This window comes from Alosa sapidissima, chromosome 14 (genome assembly GCF_018492685.1).
Source record: "Alosa sapidissima isolate fAloSap1 chromosome 14, fAloSap1.pri, whole genome shotgun sequence".
NCBI lineage: Eukaryota > Metazoa > Chordata > Actinopteri > Clupeiformes > Clupeidae > Alosa > Alosa sapidissima.
The window spans coordinates 23,931,547-23,950,404 of NC_055970.1; the positions used below are offsets into that span (position 1 = coordinate 23,931,547).

The 18,858-nt window shown below is 46.1% G+C and overlaps 1 protein-coding gene across 4 annotated transcripts; it reads left to right on the top strand.

The window, feature by feature from the left end:
• Positions 1 to 12,491: 12,491 nt before the first annotated feature.
• On the top strand, positions 12,492 to 16,997 carry LOC121681669 (proline-rich protein HaeIII subfamily 1-like). 4 transcript variants are annotated; one of them, XR_006022238.1, is made up of 3 exons: positions 12,492 to 12,688; positions 13,928 to 14,126; positions 16,517 to 16,997. XR_006022238.1 is itself a non-coding variant. In XM_042061540.1 (2 exons), exons 1-2 carry the CDS (start codon positions 14,112 to 14,114, stop codon positions 16,766 to 16,768), a joined length of 267 nt encoding a protein of 88 aa, XP_041917474.1. In that variant the 5' UTR covers positions 13,596 to 14,111; the 3' UTR covers positions 16,769 to 16,997. The 4 variants fall into 4 exon arrangements, 2 of the variants coding, with proteins under 2 accessions (XP_041917474.1, XP_041917473.1); XR_006022237.1 differs by lacking the exon at positions 13,928 to 14,126; XM_042061540.1 differs by lacking the exon at positions 12,492 to 12,688 and having other exon boundaries at positions 13,596 to 14,126.
• The last annotated feature ends 1,861 nt before the right edge of the window (positions 16,998 to 18,858 follow it).

Below are 18,858 nucleotides of genomic sequence, written 5' to 3' on the forward strand. Positions count from 1 at the left end.
GCAATTGAAATCACTTTTTAATTTCATTACCCCTGACACAATAGAGGCTTTTTCATTAAAGTAATAATTTTTGAAGTACCTGCATATACATTTCATCTTTGTCAGACACCAAACAGGACGAGGACCACAAAAGCGTCACGTTCAAAAGTTTATTTAAGGGTTGGGGGTTAAGGGGGTTTCAGGGGTTCCGGGGGGGGTACAGGAGTTCCAAGAGTCTGCGTGTGTGTGTTCCCCCAGTAGCCGAACAGCGATGGCAGGAGCTGGATGATCCGGGAAGTCCTGGGGGAAACACACACACAACAGCAATTGAAACGAAGCAGCAGTACAGTCAAGGACTAGGCGGTATTCGTAGAAGAGGGACGGAAGGCAGGTCAAGATTACCGGGGCTGGAGAACACAGAAGTAGTCGAGCGGGTCCGGGATCACAGGCAAAGAGTCAGAGGCGTTTTCAAAAACAGGCAGGTAACTGGTGCTGGTTGCAGACGATCTGACAAGTGTGGACTGAAAAGCAAGGCTTTATATAGAGGGCATGATGAGTGGTGAATGCAGTGCAGCTGGTAGGTAACGAGGGTGAGGCAGAGCAGAGCAGGAACAGGTGGAGGTCATCAGACTTCAATCAGCACGTGTTACCAGGCAGAGAGAGAGCTCATGACAGAACCCCCCCCCCCTAAGGGACGGCCCCAGAAGTCCCCAAGAGTGACACCACGTCGGGAGGGCGGAGGGGAGCCGGTGGAGGGCTAGAATTCCTCCGAGCGGTCCGAGTGAACATCCTCATCCTCGGAGGGAGCTGGAGGGTCGTGGACAGAAGACGGGACAGGTACCGAGACAGGGTCAGGGTCAGGCACATGACAGGAAGCCGGGCGGGCAGGACGGTTAGGGACCCCTCTGGGGCGGCCCCTACGGATTGCAGGTTGATCAGGATGCAGACGGTGGAAGTCGGCGATGAGTGTCCGGTCCACAATCCGACTGGCTGGCACCCAGGTTCTCTCCTCAGGTCCATAGCCCTCCCAGTCGACGAGATACTGGAGGCCCCTACCTCGCCGTCTGGACCGAAGCAGGCGTCGAACGGTGTACACCAGCCCACCGTCAACGAGGCGAGGAGGAGGAGGAGGAAGCGGCACGGGGACCAGCGGGCTTTCATGCGTCGGCTTGACTTTCGAAACATGGAAAGTAGGGTGCACCCTCATGGAGGTTGGCAACTGGAGCCGGACTGCGGTTGGGCTGATGACCCTCTGGATAGGGAACGGGCCGAGGAATCGAGGTGCCAGTTTACGCGATTCCACCCGCAGTGGGAGATCCTTGGCTGACAGCCACACCTTCTGGCCAACACGGTAGGCGGGTGCCGGCGATCTTCGGCGGTTAGCCCCAGTGGCATAGCTGACAGCTGACTTGAGTAGCGTGGCACGAGCTTGTGACCAGGTACGACGGCAACGGCGGGCATAGGCGAGGGCAGACGGGCAGGACACATCTCCTTCCTGGCTGGGGAACAGGGGGGGCTGGTAGCCATACACACACTGGAAAGGTGACATACCAGTGGCAGAGCAGGTGAGGGAGTTGTGAGCATACTCTATCCACATCAGTTGTTGTGCCCAAGCCTGGGGTTTGCGAGAAACCATGCACCGCAGCGCCTTCTCCAGCTCCTGGTTTGCCCGCTCGGATTGACCATTGGACTGGGGGTGGAACCCAGAGGTGAGACTCACTGTGGCCCCTAGAAGACGGCAGAACTCCTTCCAGAATGTAGAGGTAAATTGCGGGCCTCGGTCAGAGACAACATCCCTGGGCAGCCCGTGTAGACGGAAGACATGATCAAGAACAGCCTGGGCAGTCTCTCTGGCAGATGGCAGTTTAGGGAGGGGAATGAAGTGTGCCATCTTGCTGAACCGGTCAACCACAGTGAGAATGACAGTCATCCCACCTGATGGTGGGAGGCCAGTTACAAAGTCCAAGGAGACGTGGGACCAGGGTCGTGTGGGCACAGGCAAGGGCTGGAGTAAACCAGCGGGGGGCCGAGTGGAGGACTTGTTCTGATTGCAGGTGGGGCAGGCACGGACGAATTCTCGGACATCCCTTCTCAAAGAAGACCACCAGAAGCGCTGGGCAAGGAGATGGCAGGTGCGGGCGGAGCCCGGGTGGCAGGCAAGGCGGGAGTTGTGTCCCCACTGTATGACCCGGGACCTCAAATTATCTGGGACGAAGAGACGACCGTCTGGGCATGCACTGGGACTGGGATGGTCACGGAGGGCCTCTTGAATTTCCTCCTCGATATCCCAGGTCAGGGCAGCTACGACGCAGGGATCGGGCAGAATTGATGCAGGTTCCTGGGAAGGGGCGTCATCCTTATGAAACTGACGGGAGAGAGCGTCCGGCTTGGTGTTCCGAGAACCTGGGCGGTATGACAGGGTGAAGTTGAATCTGGTGAAAAACAAGGCCCAGCGGGACTGTCTGGGGTTAAGACGTTTGGCATTGCGGATGTATTCGAGGTTTTTGTGATCGGTCCAGACCAGGAACGGAACTGTGGACCCCTCCAGCCAGTGACGCCACTCCTCCAGGGCAAGCTTGACAGCCAACAGCTCACGGTTTCCAACATCATAATTGCGCTCTGCAGGTGAAAGCCGGCGAGAGAAAAATGCACAGGGGTGCAACTTGTTGTCCTCCTCTGCCCGTTGAGAGAGTATGGCCCCGACTCCCACGTCTGAGGCATCCACCTCGACAACGAACTGCCGGTCTGAATCCGGCATCTGGAGGATGGGGGCAGTGGTGAACCGGGCCTTGAGGGTATGAAAGGCTGTGTTGGCCTCTGGGGTCCAGAAAAAGGGGTGTTTGATGCTGGTCAGAGCTGTGAGGGGAGCGGCGACGGAGCTGTAGTTCCGGATGAATCTCCGGTAGAAATTGGCAAAACCGAGGAATTGCTGCAGCTTCTTCCTATTCCCCGGAACTGGCCAGGAGGTAACTGCCGAGACCTTTGCGGGGTCCATCTGGATATTGCCTTCAGCGACGATGTATCCCAGGAATGACACAGTCTGAGCATGGAACTCGCATTTCTCCGCCTTGACATAGAGAGAGTTCTCCAGGAGCCGTCGAAGAACCAGCTGGACATGACGGGTGTGTTCGGACAGAGTTCTGGAGAAAATTAAGATGTCGTCCAGGTACACGAAGACGAATTTATTCAGCATGTCCCGCAGCACATCATTCACCAGCGCCTGGAATACCGCTGGGGCGTTGGTGAGGCCAAATGGCATTACCAGGTACTCATAATGGCCGGTGTGGGTGTTGAATGCAGTCTTCCACTCGTCACCCTCCCTTACTCGCACTAGGTGGTAAGCATTTCTAAGGTCCAGTTTGGTGAAAATAGTGGATCCCTGGAGCAATTCAAAAGCAGAGGTGAGTAAAGGCAGAGGGTACCGGTTCTTCACTGTGACATCATTCAGACCTCGATAATCAATGCAGGGGCGAAGAGAACCATCTTTCTTTCCCACAAAGAAGAACCCGGCACCAGCAGGAGAGGAAGACGGGCGGATGAGTCCAGCTGCCAGGGAGTCCCTGATGTAATCCTCCATAGTTTTTCTTTCAGGAGGGGATAGTGAGTAGAGGTGACCTTTGGGTGGAGCAGTCCCAGGGAGGAGATCAATGGCACAGTCGTACGGACGGTGTGGGGGCAGAGATGTGGCTTTGGTCTTGTTGAACACCTCTCGGAGGCCATGGTAACATTCAGGGACATTAGAAATGTCGGGGGCAGTGCTGGGGGGTACTGAGCCGGGGGGCAGCGAGGCAGCACGCAAACAGGTCAGGTGGCAGGCATTTCCCCACTCTTTCACAGTTCCGGAGGCCCAATCGAGGTGAGGATTGTGGAGACGGAGCCAAGGGTAGCCCAGGATTAGGGGTTGGCCTGGAGAGCTGAGCAGGTGGAAGCGGATGGTCTCTCGGTGGTTTCCTGACACCATCATTGAGATGGGGGCTGTGATGCTGGTAACTGTGCCAATTACGTGACCGTCCAGGGCCCGGGCTGGAACAGGAGTGGACAAGCGATGGCTTTCCAAGCCCAGCTGACGAGCAAGTCCTGTGTCAATAATGTTTGCTTCTGCGCCAGAGTCCACCAGGGCTGCCAGGGTGTGGGTGGAATCAGACAGGTGAAGACAGACTTGGATGAGGGGTTTACGGCTGATGGAGGGCTGAATGTTCATTGAGCTCATCCGGATTCCTCCTACATCTGGTGAGCTCCGGCTTTTGCTGGACAGGTGGCGACTCGATGACCATCACCACCACAGTACAGGCACAAGTTGGAGGTGATGCGTCGCTGGCGCTCTGCAGGGGTTAGGGAGGTGCGGCCGATCTCCATCGGTTCAGACTGGTCCGGCTGGCTAGATGGTGTGGCAGGTGCGGACAGAAGGGCAGTTGGGACACTCCGTGTGCTGGTGGATGGACTCTGGCGCCCTCTCTCATGACGGCGGACCTGGATCCTGCGGTCGATGCGGACAGCCAGAGCAATGGCTTCATCAAGAGTGGGGGGTTGATCATGGGAAACCAGCTCGTCCTTTATGTAGTCCGCCAGGCTGTGGAGGAAAGCATCCACCAATGCTTCCATGTTCCAGGAGCTCCGACTTGCCACAGTTCGAAAGTCAATGGAGTAATCCGCAACAGTCCTTCTGCCTTGGCGAATACTCATCAGGATCCGAGATGCCTCGGCTATTGTGGATTCCAAATCGAATACCTTGAGCATCTCCTCTGCGAATAGGTTGAAGGTTGCACATGCTGGGGTCTGGCGCTCGAACTCCGCCGTTCCCCAGAGTCGAGCTCGGCCCGTCAGGTGAGTGATCACGTAACCGACCCTCGCCCCTTCAGTGGCAAAAGTTCTGGGTTGCAGGGTAAACTGGACACGGCAGCTCGTCAGGAACGCCCGTACCTGGGTTGGGTCGCCGCTGAACCGCTCTGGATTGCCGATCCTGGGTTCTGGGGCTCCGGCAGCCACGGTAGCAGTGGACTGGGCAGGAGACTCGGGTGCTGGGCCGGTGAGCAGGCTGGCTGGGGCTGGGCCGGTGGGAGCAGGCAGAGGAGAAAGGTTGGTGAGAAGTTGAATGATCATTGCAAGTTGTTGCTGTTGCTGCTGGAACTGCTGACGCTGGCTCAAGCCGGCTTGAAGTAGGGAGGCAATGTCAGCAGTGTTGCGGTTTACCTCTGTCTCTGTCTCTTCCAGGCGTTGCATGGCGGTGGGTGGTTCTGGTTCGTCGGTTTCCATGCTGGTTCGACCGTGCGCTGGGTCCATGTTTGGTCAGATCGTACTGTCAGACACCAAACAGGACGAGGACCACAAAAGCGTCACGTTCAAACGTTTATTTAAGGGTTGGGGGTTAAGGGGGTTTCAGGGGTTCCGGGGGGGGTACAGGAGTTCCAAGAGTCTGCGTGTGTGTGTTCCCCCAGTAGCCGAACAGCGATGGCAGGAGCTGGATGATCCGGGAAGTCCTGGGGGAAACACACACACAACAGCAATTGAAACGAAGCAGCAGTACAGTCAAGGACTAGGCGGTATTCGTAGAAGAGGGACGGAAGGCAGGTCAAGATTACCGGGGCTGGAGAACACAGAAGTAGTCGAGCGGGTCCGGGATCACAGGCAAAGAGTCAGAGGCGTTTTCAAAAACAGGCAGGTAACTGGTGCTGGTTGCAGACGATCTGACAAGTGTGGACTGAAAAGCAAGGCTTTATATAGAGGGCATGATGAGTGGTGAATGCAGTGCAGCTGGTAGGTAACGAGGGTGAGGCAGAGCAGAGCAGGAACAGGTGGAGGTCATCAGACTTCAATCAGCACGTGTTACCAGGCAGAGAGAGAGCTCATGACAATCTTATTTTCATGTAATTCATAACTTGTTAGTGTTGACTCACCTCAAACACCAAGTGACCATTGTGCTGTGTATTTCTGTCTATTTTTTTAAGGTACACTTTCAACAGTTTGTTAATACCTACAATAACTGTATAGTATAAGTAATGACATGTATTTCTGTGAGGTGAATTTATCTGAACTCTGGAATGTCAGTACTGATATATATTGAAAAACAAAGCTGAAATGTCTTTTGTCTGGAACATATGGGGCACCACAGCTCCTCTACATAAGTATTTCTGATCCTGTAAGGGGGTAGGGGATCTCTGAATGAATATCTGATATGTTTTCCTTGTCAATGTGAATAAAAATATTTTTCATTGCACCTCATATTACCTGTCACTTTGTGGCGACTGCATGCTTGCACATCATAATCTTTCTCCAAACTCTGGATGGTTGTAAGGCTTCCTTGCAAATGCCACTATACTGATATTTACTGTTAAAGCACATGTAGGCATATGTCTTTCAATAGTCCTCAAAACAATATCCATATTATGTTTATCACATCAATAGACAGTCGTTTTGTAGTCAGTCGTCTTGGTGTGTGGACACTAAAAGACACTGCCAGTTTGTCACCAAACAATGGTTTTGGTCGATGGCATTATGTGCTAGGAAAATGGCATGAAGTTTTTTGATATTTAATAATAAAACATGTTTACTACAATAACACCAAACATGATTAATCTGAATTATCAGTCAACCCATATGTTCAGTAACATCAGTGCAAGGATGCTGGCATAATCTTTAAAATATTATATAAAGAATGTTCAGGTAAAAGGAAAGACATGATTCATCTGTCCTCATAAATGCACAAGGTCCTGTCAGGATAGCCTAACCTTGTTAAGCAAGGGGTTTTGGTAGCTCACATCCTAGTGTGCTTTATGTGAGTGCAGTGGCATGTCCACCTCTTTGTCCATATTAGCAAGGGGTTTTGGTAGCTCACATCCTAGTGTCATGATGCAGGATGATTGACCTTGATGCTATTTGATATTAGATTACAAAGCTCATGTATGTGTTTGGATAAAGCAAAGTAGAAAGTTGTAGTAAGAGTAGCTATGATATGTCTGTCACCCCTGAGTCTTAACACATGGCACTGTGTAGATGGTCCTTTCAGCAAGGGTGTTTGGCCGGTGACATGCAGGGCCTGGATAATTCTATTCAATTGTTTTATACTGCATCATGTACAATAACATGGTTTTGTGCCGCTTCATCTTAACAAGGAGCACCCACAAGCAACAAGGGCAAGGAAAAACTCCCTTGGGATAGTTATTCAAGGTGGACACTATGGGTAGATACACGGCTAAAGGGGCTAACCAAAATGCCAGTGGTCATGCTGGAAAAGTAGCCTGTAGTTGCCTTGTAAGTGTTATAGCCTACTACAATTTGTCCATAGTTTTGGCTGAGAGTATTGTTCCACAACCCACAACATCTTACTGTAGTACAGCAATATGTAGTTGTCTTAAGTTTTGGTTGTACAGCATGGGAACAGCCAGACAAAGTCAAGGAGCTAAGTCATGGGGGTAACATTGGGTGGTTTGTGAGAAGGGGATGGTGGCAAGGCCTCAAAAGACAGTCAGTCCTGAAATGGGCCTCCCGTGAAGCTGGTAATCTATTCAGGAGGAATTGATGAGAAGGTAGTCAACCAGCACAAGACAGGGGTGATAGTCATCAGAGATAATAATGGTGAATATGGACACAGGAAGCAAATGAGCATGGCCAGTCTAGGTGATTCACACTTAACAGATCAAATGTGTCGTATGAGCATATATAAGCTAACATGGGCTTGCAGAAATGCTAGTGCACTTTAAACTCTAGATATGTTTTATCATGACCTATTAAGTTATGTTTAGGACATGTGTTGTGGATTGCTCCACTATATCATGCATGTTGCTCATGGCCATTGGTGTTAGCCCAGCACTAGTTATGGTTAACTGCATGAGTGCAGCCTAATGGACAGATGGTAGTATCAAGCTGCACATTTAACTGTTCAACCAAGCAGTGTTGATAGAATTGCCTTGTATTGTACATGACATTACATTCTGTATTTGTCCATTAGTGTTGCAGAAACCACACACACACTCATTCAGAGCTGCTGTCATTTGAAGATGTAATGAGCAATAAAGACAACAAGAACTAAGAAGTGATTTGACTGTCACTCAGTGGTAGTTTGGGCTCCAAACACTTAGTGTAGTGCAGTGTTTCTCAAAGTGTGGTCCGAGGACCACTGGTGGTCCGCAAGCTATCCCAAGTGGTCCGCGAGCAGACATGTTAAAATATAATATCTTGCAAGGTTGAACCAACTTGTATGTAAATCCAAACAGTTCTGCAACATGCCTATGTAAGCTACACCAGTTTAAATCATATGAATCCTCTGACACAAAAAGGAAGGTGAGGAGGCCTATTGTGTAATATACTGTTGAAGTAGGTTTACTCTTTCTTTTAGCTAGTGGTCCGTGAGGTTTTTTTTTATTGGTTAAGTGGTCCTTGGTCTGAAAAAGTTTGAGAAACACTGGTGTAGTGAAGACGGACATTGTCATCCTGATCTTCTTTTCAATACCCTTATATAGCTCGATATTTGTTGATAAAGAATGTGTTGTGTGATAAATCTCAAGTGTCTGTCTCTCCACATGTTCATTCAAATCAGTCTTACATGACACTGTCTGGATGGTAGTGACATGATGTTACATTGATGCTAAGGCACATGGGCAGCCGTGTCCTAATGGTTAGGAACAGAAGCCCTTAACCGATTTGATTCCTGAACTGTGGACCCCTTGAGCAAGGCACCTAACATCTCACTGCATACCAGACGTTGCTGTAACAGGCAGCCAACTGCACTGTGTTAACGTGTTAAAGTGTATGTCACCAATTCATGATGGGGTTATAGGCAGAGACCAATTTTACCTCTATTAGGACTATTTATTTCTCAAATTAAAGCCAATATCATTATTTATCTGAGTCATTACATGACTGTTTTTCATATCATAACCTGTAGTTCACAAAAATATGTCCAAACATAACGTCTCATAAGGATATTCCTTTCATGATACCTCACCAAACACTGTGTGATTTACACAATTGATCAAAAGTGTAACACATGCGTACATATCTAGTCTTCATATTTCTTATTTTATAACCATTATATGACAAATTGGCTGACCTGTGTCCCTCTTTACCATAAGTATGCTCCCTACATGAAATCTAACTAAAAAGTGTCGAAAGTGGTTGGTAGTCTGGATGAATTTTTTTTTCAGTGAATTCCAAATCACTGAGTTGTTGAGCATACCAGCCAGTGCCCCGGCATATGCCATCAAGATGATTGAGACAAAAGACTGCGTGTATTTATCAAAACTGTTTTGTGTAAGTGTAACACATTTCAATGTCAGATTTAATACAGATATGTTGTTATCATTATTTCAGGACAAATTATTGGACGGTATCCCATCCTCCTCTATAGCCTCTCTGAAGAAATTAAACAACAAGAAGAATGTCAACAATTTAATTTATTATTGCCACACACACACACACACACACACACATAGACACACAGTCTGTTTTCATCCGTTTCCTGGGGAACATAAAGAGAAACATTAGACACAGCAACTAAATATAAACAAACAATATTTAGCTGGCAACACAACATGTTTTGACAAAAGCCCTCAGTCCTAACTGATTTGCACACAGTCCTGTCAATAAACATTAGTACAACACCTAGCAGTGGTACATGGAAATACAGACTGTACAGAAAGGACAAAAATGTGATACTGTACAGTCGCATAGGGCATGATTCTCCCAAGTGCTTAAGTCCAAAAAAGTGCTTAGTGCTGGCTGAAATGCATGGAGCTAAGCACTTTTTTGACTTAAGCACATGGGAGAATACTGGCCATAGTGAATAACTATAATAAAAGGGCTGTTTTCCCTAGGAACCTTATTTGGGTGTAATGTTTTCCTGCTGGTTTAAGTCTATGACACTGTGGTTAGTGATGTATGTAGTGTTGGCTGAAACTAAGTGAAGTTCGTAAAAGTAAAAGTGAAAATAAAAGTGAGTAAGTAAAAGTGCATAAACGGTGTAACCATCTGTGTAAATTTGCATAAAGATACACTACTTTGTTACTCCAAGCAGCTTTTGGCAAGGCAGTCGTTTTCTTGGGATAGACACAAAACAGGGTTAATGGACCCTAATTTGAATTAACATACATATGCAGGTTCCAGACTTAGCCAGTGCCTGTAGTGATTGCACAATGACCCAAAGAAAGTTGGCAGTTAAAGGGGCTGCCAGGATGGTGGAAATTCTTTGCCACTGAAAACAGAAGACACATTTCCGTTAAAACATTTTTGAAAAGTATTGACAGGTTTTGATTGCTTCCTATTATACCAAAAGCTTCACCCCCTGCTCAATAAGAGTGTGTGTTTGGGTGGGTGATGGGGGTGGGGGTGGTGGCTAGATAATTTGTCGTACAACAACTACCATTCTGGGCAAGGCTCCCAATCCAGGAGACGTTCCCTTTTGCCCTATGAGGAAAGAACATGAAATGATTTCATGTTCACTTTGATACAATCACTACAACACAATACAATAGACTTTGATAATACCGTCAATTTTCTGTACATACATCTGTATTTTAATATGTATTTCATTTTTGTACATGAGATTAGTAATTCACAACTTAATTTCTGTAAATGGTGTGTATTTCAACATTAGCCTAGATTAATCTACATCAACTCTACTTCTGAGGAGTGTTGAAGTATGTCATGCATGCCTTACCTTTCTCAATCTCTCCCTCAGTACACTTTTAAAAGGGTACGGATTTTTAAGGTGGTACTGGCAAGCTGGACACAATAAAAAAAAATCAGTAAAACAAACAAGCAAAAGAGACAGTATTATTAATGCTTAATGACAAAGACATGGAAGTGTTTTTTCAAACACAGGCACACCTAGGGGATGCTACTTACTTTTCTGCATTTTTTTCTTTGTTACGTCCCTCTTTGAAAGTCCCTCTTTAAATTTTCTTTTAGTTCCTGAAGTCACTGAGTATTTAAAACAATAAAAAAGTCTTATCTTAGAATCTCGTCTAAGCAGCATAAAATCATCTTTACATCAGGATAAGTAAAGATAATTGTGCTGGCTCTTGGCTTGAAAGGTTGTAAAGAAACTGGTGTTGTCCATCATGAAAACCTGTAAGGGGCTACAAAAAGGTTCTTTCCAGGGCAACAACATATAACTACATACAACAATAAACAACAGAATAACCACAAGTGTCTCTTCTCAACTATCAACCACCTCCTCTGCCCTGCTGATGCTGGCCTTGGCTCTGCAGCTTTTCTCAGCCAAAAGTGGACACCATCCACCAGCAGCTGCACTAGACAGGCACTCCATCTCCACCTGCATTACACCAGGAGGACTGCAGCTCTATCACTGCATGCCAGAACAAGGCCATTTTAACCCCTGCAGCCAGCCCACCGCAGTGCTGACTCTCCTTTTTCTCCCACCTGAATGTCAACCAGGTTATGGAGTTTGTGTCAAAAGCCAAGACCTCCAGTAGCAAACTGGACCGAATGCATACTGCCCTGGTAAAGGCATGTCAAGTCAAGTCAAGTCAATTTTATTTATATCGCACATTTAACGCAGCTGTGTAGACCCAAAGTGCTCTAATAGAAAATTCCAATAGGCTATGATAACAACAACAATAATAATAACAGCAATAATTACAAATTATAAATACAAAAAATAAGAAGAAAATAATAATAATACAAGAAAAAAGGGGGTGGTGGGTGAGAAGGGAGGGGATTAGGGTATATTTAAAGCTAGGGAAAAAAGATGGGTCTCTAATTTATATTTAGGTCATTCCAAAGTCGGGGAGCAGCAATAGAGAAGGCTCGGTCACCTTTGGTTTCGAGACCAGAAAGAGAGCAAGGAGTTGCTGGGTGGAAGATCTAACTGACCTGGGCAGAGAGAGGGGTGGTAGGAGGTCACAGATATGCTGTGGTGCTAGACTATTTAGCACCACAGTCAATTCAGAACTTCACAGTGTACCAGTGCAATTGAGACAACACAAGAGTGATGTGCTCACGCTTTCTAGTACCTGTTCGTAGTCTGTCTGCCAGTGGGACAGGCCAAAATATAGGGAGTTACAGTAATCCAGCCTAGATGAGAAAAAACATGAATGACTGTGTCCAGGTCCTTATGGGATAAAAGGGGTTTCAATTTTGTTCAAGATGAAAGAAGCTGCCTTTCACCACACTGCTAACTTGATTGTTAAAAGTTAAGGGAGAATCAAAGTAGACCCCAAAATTTTGTATACCAGTGTGGAAATTTGCAGACAAGGGACCAAGTGATGTATACATACACTATGGCCTACAAGGGCAACTATGATCAACACCTATCTGGCTTAGGGGTGGTGTGCACCAGCTCCAAGACAGCTGTGGTGACACCCACACTTTAAATGTGTTGATGTATAAAAAAACAACAAGAACATGAATAACCACCGCCCTATCTCCAATCTACCTTTCCTTAAAATTATGGAAAAAGCAGTGGCTGCACCACATGACCCTCCATGATGTCTTTGAACCCTCTTCAATCGTTTCAGAGCCTACCACAGCACCGAGACTGCCCTCATCTAAATATTGTGGCGATCAAACCTGACCCCCTATAATAAAGTAATATAATGAAAACATGGCAGCTACATACGGAAGATGGTCAGCGTCTATAAATAACAGCCCAGGTAGCGCTGTCTCCGCCTCTCTCGTTTCCCTCTACCGGTGTTTCGTCTGCTGCGTGTTTGGTTCCCTGGTGTTTCCCCGCGTAGGCTGAACGTGACGACAGGTAGAGTGTTTTGCCTTGTGAGAGCGGCCTGGTTTGGTCCTTGTCTCGGACGCTCCGTGAGTATTGCCTAGCCTCAAAGAACTGTCTTTCCATTGTTCGGCAGGTTGATAACTCCACCGAGTTTTGTGCGTGTTTGGTCTAGTCCAAACCGAGCTCCGTGATCACTTTGCAATAACGAACTGTTTTATCATTGTTCAGCAAGCGATCACGGCAGCAAAGTTGTTGTTCCTGGCCTGTCGGCCTGTCTTGCCCCATTCGTTCCGTGATCTCCTTGCGCTGTAACTGTCTTATCATTGTTTGCAGGAGTCACGCAACGTGGGTAAGCTAGTAGTTTTGTGCGAGTTGTTTGGTCCTTTGGTGTGCACTCCATTCGCTCCGTGATCTTGCATTAGAACTGTTTTACCATTGTTTGCAGGAGACACGCGACAGTAGCGAGGTTGTAGCAGCTGGCCCACTTCTCTGTGTTGTCCTGTGCTCTTTAAAAGCGCTCTTGTTGTTTAGTCGTGAGGGGCGCGACTTTAAGTTGAATATAGATTACATAGGCTACTGGGGAGGGTTTCCTTAGGGGTTTTCCTGGGGATTATTATTTTGTCTTTTGGGGATATTTTTATTTCTACATTTTCCTTTCCTCCGGCGCCGGCCTGCCTTTATTGTAATCTAATCTAAACTGTAAACTGAAAGCAATCACGTTTGTGCTCTAGTTTTGGAGAGCTCTTCTTTTTGTTAAGTGATTTTGCTATTTAATGTTATTTTGTTTATTGGTTTATCCACACTGGGAGCTTTGAAGCAGTCGGCTATGTTATAGTAGCCAATTAGTTATAGCCTAAATAAAAGGTCTTGTTTGTGCTACACTTGAGTAGCTTGTAATAGCAGCACAATTTGTTTAACCTGCTACATACTGTTTGAATTTATTGTGGCCTTAGGCCGAAGAGGTCTTTTTTGACCGAAGATACTTTTCCCTCTCGTTTTTGGACCTTTTTGCGTCTTGCCTTTTTGCATTTTTGTCGAGGCTACCGCCTACCGCCTCCTAGTGGCCTGACCTAAAAATAGGCTGAATGGACTGCTACTGCTGTTGTGGTGATTTGTTTGCTTGTGTGGTGTTCATGTGTGTCCTGAACAATATATTCCATTTTTGAACACACCTGTTTGCATTTCTTGAAGTCTTTTAGTTAGAGTTAAAATCATTTAATGTTTTGTGGTGCTTTATAAAGCCATTTAGTTATTATTTCTTAACTTTAGTTTATCTTCACTCTGTCTGAGTGGTGGTGGATAAATCCACCTGGCGCCCAACCGTTACGCTACCCCACTACCGCCACAATCTTCAATGACCTTTGCATAGCCTCCACCAACGGCCCCATCAGCATATGGAAAGATCAGAAAGATCTTTGCAGGTCTTCACCTTGATGTGGATGGCTGTATCATCATGCCATTCCCAGAGGTACGCAATCTAGGTGTCACCCTAGATTCCAAACTATCATTCCAGTGCTCATCAAAAGAATTGGCAAATTTGCCTTCTTCCACCTCAAAAACATCTCAAGACCCTAGCCATCTCTCTCTAAATAAGTGAATCAGACACTATTCCATGCATTCACCACCTCCCGCTGGGACTACTGCAATGGGCGCCTGTATGGTCTGTGCAGCAAGGCCCTGGGCAGAGTACAGTATGTTCAGACCTCAGCTGACAGGGCTCTAACACATACAAAACGGTGGCATCACTTTACCCCTACGCTCAAGTAGCTTAACTGGCTCCCAGTCAAGTTACACAGCACATACAAAATTATGCTCTTTACTTATAAATCCCTCCATGCACTTGCTCCCCAGTACCTCTCAAAAGTCCCATACCCCCCTCCCAAGTCAAGGTCCCTGAAGTCCTCTAGCAAGGATAGGCTTGCCGTACCCCAGTGTTTCCCCTACAATGTATTTAACAGCGGCGCAGCGCCGCCGCTGGATTTTCAGCGCCGCTGCAACATAATATCACGAGATTCACTTAACACACTGTAAAAGCACAATGGCCAACGTCATCTCGAAATTGTTTTCTGAAAGTCTTGAGTAAGTTATGTGCATCAAATCCGCACTTAGCCTCTCATTATTCAGGACATATATGCGGCATGATGTGTCAGGTGATTACAAGCCCAAAGACAAGTCTGCAGCCCATATGGCTAGCCTACGTTCTGAACACGGTTACATTGTTTAGCTATCCAACTGATGGGGTCTTGCTCCGCCACAGTGTAGCCTATGGTGTCATCGTTCACTTGTAGGTTACACAATAAATAGCCTACTTATAGGCCTGGTGACAATAAAAAATGTTATTAGTTATATTTCATCACGAAGCTGTTTGTATGCCGTGAATTCGCTTGTAGCCTATGCCATATGTTAAGCTTGAGCAATTCCTCTGATCCAAAGCCTGCTTTGACACATTGACACTAATGTGAAACATGCATCCTCCTCTCCTAGCCTACATCAAATAAAAGAAACCAATTCATGATTACCGAAATGAATTTAACATGGGGGGAAAAAAGTTTGTTGCGATTTAGCCTACTGTTGTGATGCGGTTCTTTCTGCTGATTGGATTTACCCCCGTGTCGTCAACTCTGAGAACTCTTGCTCCGGCTGACAATTTTATCCAGAGAGCTGATTTCCCAAAGATGAGCCTCCATCAACATTCAACGACAAATTATTAAAACGTAAGTAATGCAATAGAGTAAACCAATGTGCTACAAGGTGTATGGTCTTAACGTTAATTGTAGCCTAGACTTGTAACGTTAGCGTAGGGCTATATGTAATGTTTGCATGGGAAAGCTAGGCGAACACAGTCTAGGCCTGTTTAAACTGTCTGATAGTTAAAGGAAATATGAGCATATGTTGGCATATACGTATAGCCTAAATTCTGTCCACTTAGCTATAATAGGCTATCACAAACAGACCTTTTCTACGTTTACGGCATTAGACATATAGGAGCCTATATTCTCTTATCAGAAAGACATGTTCTCATAACTTCAGCGTTCTCTTGACGGTGAGACGAACGGTCGCACTTCAATCAAGTAGCCTAGGTCTTTTTCGAGTTAATTGTGAGTGAGTTGTATGGTAACTGTGGGAGTGATGTAGAAGAAAAGTGAGTATTTACTTTTTTATACGTGGGTTTGTTGTTTTGGGACTGAGAATTAGACTACAAGGAGAGCATCTGGCTACGTGCATGCGTGTCAGCATTAATGGCCCCCCCACAATTCAATTCAATTCAAAGCCCAGAAAAATTAAGTGATTGGGTGTGGCCTTTGCCATTAAGACAAATTTAAATAAATTGTAAATAATCTTTTAATTATTAATGGTCATTAAATGGTTGTGCCATTTAATTTTTCTTCTATCATTTTTAACCAATAATGTAAAAGAAAGCTGAAAATGTCCACAAAAGAAACACGAAGGTATGATATAAAAAAAAAAAAAAAATGCGCAACAACCCCCCCCCGCCAAGTAATAGCACCGCTGCTGGAAAAATTTCTAGGGGAAACACTGCGTACCCTATACCAAAGTAGGGGACACAGCCTTCTGTGTAGCTGCCTCCACTCTCTGGAACAGCCTACCTCTCCATCCACATACATAGGTTGTGTTTCAAAAATCATCTTATCCATCTTATCCATTCGCCTACCCCCCCGTAACCCTCCTTGTAAAGCATCCTTGGGTATCTCGAAAGGCGTTATATAAAACAAAGCTGTTATTTATTATTATTATTCAGCAATTTATACTTGTAGGTCTAGAGCAAGTCATACAACCAAGTTTGAGATTATGATAGCTGAAAGAGTTACCTTGCTCTGTTATGTCCTCCAAAAAAAGGGTTACCATCCCCCCTGGCTTCCCTCCTCCTCCACCACCGCAGCAGAGGCCTCCTCCTCCACCACCGCAGCAGAGGCCTCCCCCTCCACCACCGCAGCAGAGGCCTCCTCCTGGATCTCCTCCTCCTCCACCGCAGCAGAGGCCTCCTCCTGGATCTCCTCCTCCTCCACCGCAGCAGAGGCCTCCTCCTCCTCCTGCATCTCCTTCTCCTCCACCGCAGCAGAGGCCTCCTCCTCCTGGCCCTCTGCCTGATTCTTCCATCCTGTGGGATAGACAAAAAGTTTACCATGTGGCTGAACCATAAATGCAGTAATAAAATAAATGGGAAAGTCAAGCAGACAATGAAGACATGTCAACAAAGAGTATTTTTTGTATGCCATTTCTTGTATTGGATGAAATTGAGTCTGTTCTTTGCAAGTTAAACATCATCACCAGGTTAATGATGGAATAAGGCAAGACAGCTTATTTGCCATAACTTATCTTAAAGGGGTGGTTCAGGATTTTGGACATAGGACCTCATTTCCAAGTAAGCAAGTGTGATATTTATCAGTGGAGACCGTTTTCAACACGTTTCATCAAGTCGTTCTAATTGCAGAGTTCGCAGGTGCTAGGCTAGCGCAAGTCAACGGTATGTGCTAGCCTGCCACTAAAAACAGTCTTACCTACTCCAAAGGACACTCGAGGCAAATTCCAGACAATCGATGTAAATGTCTGTGTTGATAGAATAGTGTAAGAAATACAACTACATGTACCCTCGCATCGCGTTGCAATAGTTATACTTTGTTCCCTGAAGTTAGTAGTAGTCATTTTGCATCTCAGCGGTGGACTGATATTACCAAGGCTACTACTAGGTATCCCCATTGGAGTGCGCTTTACTGTTTACTTTTTGGCGCAGTACTACTAACTGGAGCAAGTATAATTCCGCCGCTGCTAAGACACTAGTCCCTCAAAATGTAATGCGATTGTTGAAATGCAAGGATAGAATAATGTTAGAAATAAAACTATCAATACAGACATTTACATCGATAGTCTGGCGTTATAATTTATTTGCCTTGGGTGTACTTTGGAGTGGGTAAGACTGTTTTTAGTGGCAGGCTAGCACATACCGTTGACTTGCGCTAGCCTAGCACCTGCGAACTCTGCAATTAGAAGGACTGGATGAAACGTGTTGAAAACGGTCTCCACTGATAAATATCACACTTGCTTACTTGGAAATGAGGTCCTATGTCCAAAATCCTGAACCACCCCTTTAAAAGTTTAATGTTGTGGTAGATTTGAGAAAAAAAATCTAGGATGTGGTTATATACTTTACTAACCCCATATTAATTGTTTTTAATAATATATTAAACAAGGTGTCTTACCAGAGCAAATCATCCAAAAAAAAAAAGGTAATCTTGACCAGCTTGGCAGAGGCCTCTGTATTCAGAATGCACCGTGGGGTGAGAGCCTGTGATTTTTTGCCTTCTTTGGACAGAAGGAGCAGTGGCTTAAATCCAAGGGCACTCAGCTTCTCTAGCTGCAGAGAAATAGCTTAGTTAAGAATAATAGTTATTTTATTAGAAATGCATAATTTCTGAATGGGTTGTTTGACCTGAAATTTTCTGTCATTTTTGCCCCATTTAGGCAGTCAATCTGTCAAACTAGAGCTGCATATGTTCACATATAAAGCTTCTCACAAAGCAAGTACATCTCTCCCATTTTTACTGATATTGTATTTGTGTGGGACAACGACATCTGAACAGCTGGCAACATAAGTGTTAGCACCCTACAGCGAACTTGTACAAACTGTGGCCAAAGGATTTTGTGTGACACTGCCATAGCCCTATTGGGCATGTAATTCACCCGAGCTGCTTAGGTTGTTAATGGACTCAACTGTCATCCCCACATTGATGACTAAGTGGATGTTAGAGCACCTTATGTTTCTCCATCTTCTGCTCGACAGGTGCTCGGTTGACTTTAGGTCTGAAGACATATTTGGCCAGTCCATCAGCTTCACCCGCAGCTTAGAGGTGTGATGGAGGCATCATTGTATTGGGAAACAATGCCGTGCAATGACCAAAGAAAGGTAATCACGGTCTGTTTGGGATTCATTTTTTCCCTCAATGAGCTGCTGCACCCCAGAGTTGGTAGACCCATGCTGCTCCGGACCCTGATGCTGGTACTTGACTGTAGGCAAGGGACAGTTGTCTTGGGGCTCCTTATCAGGGTACCATCAAATACATTGACCCAATCTAATCCAATAAAATGTATCTTTTACTTGTCTCCTGATGACATGGATTACAGGAACCATGCCTTGTAGTCTGATGAAACAAAGATAAACTTGCCAAGATGATGTCCACATG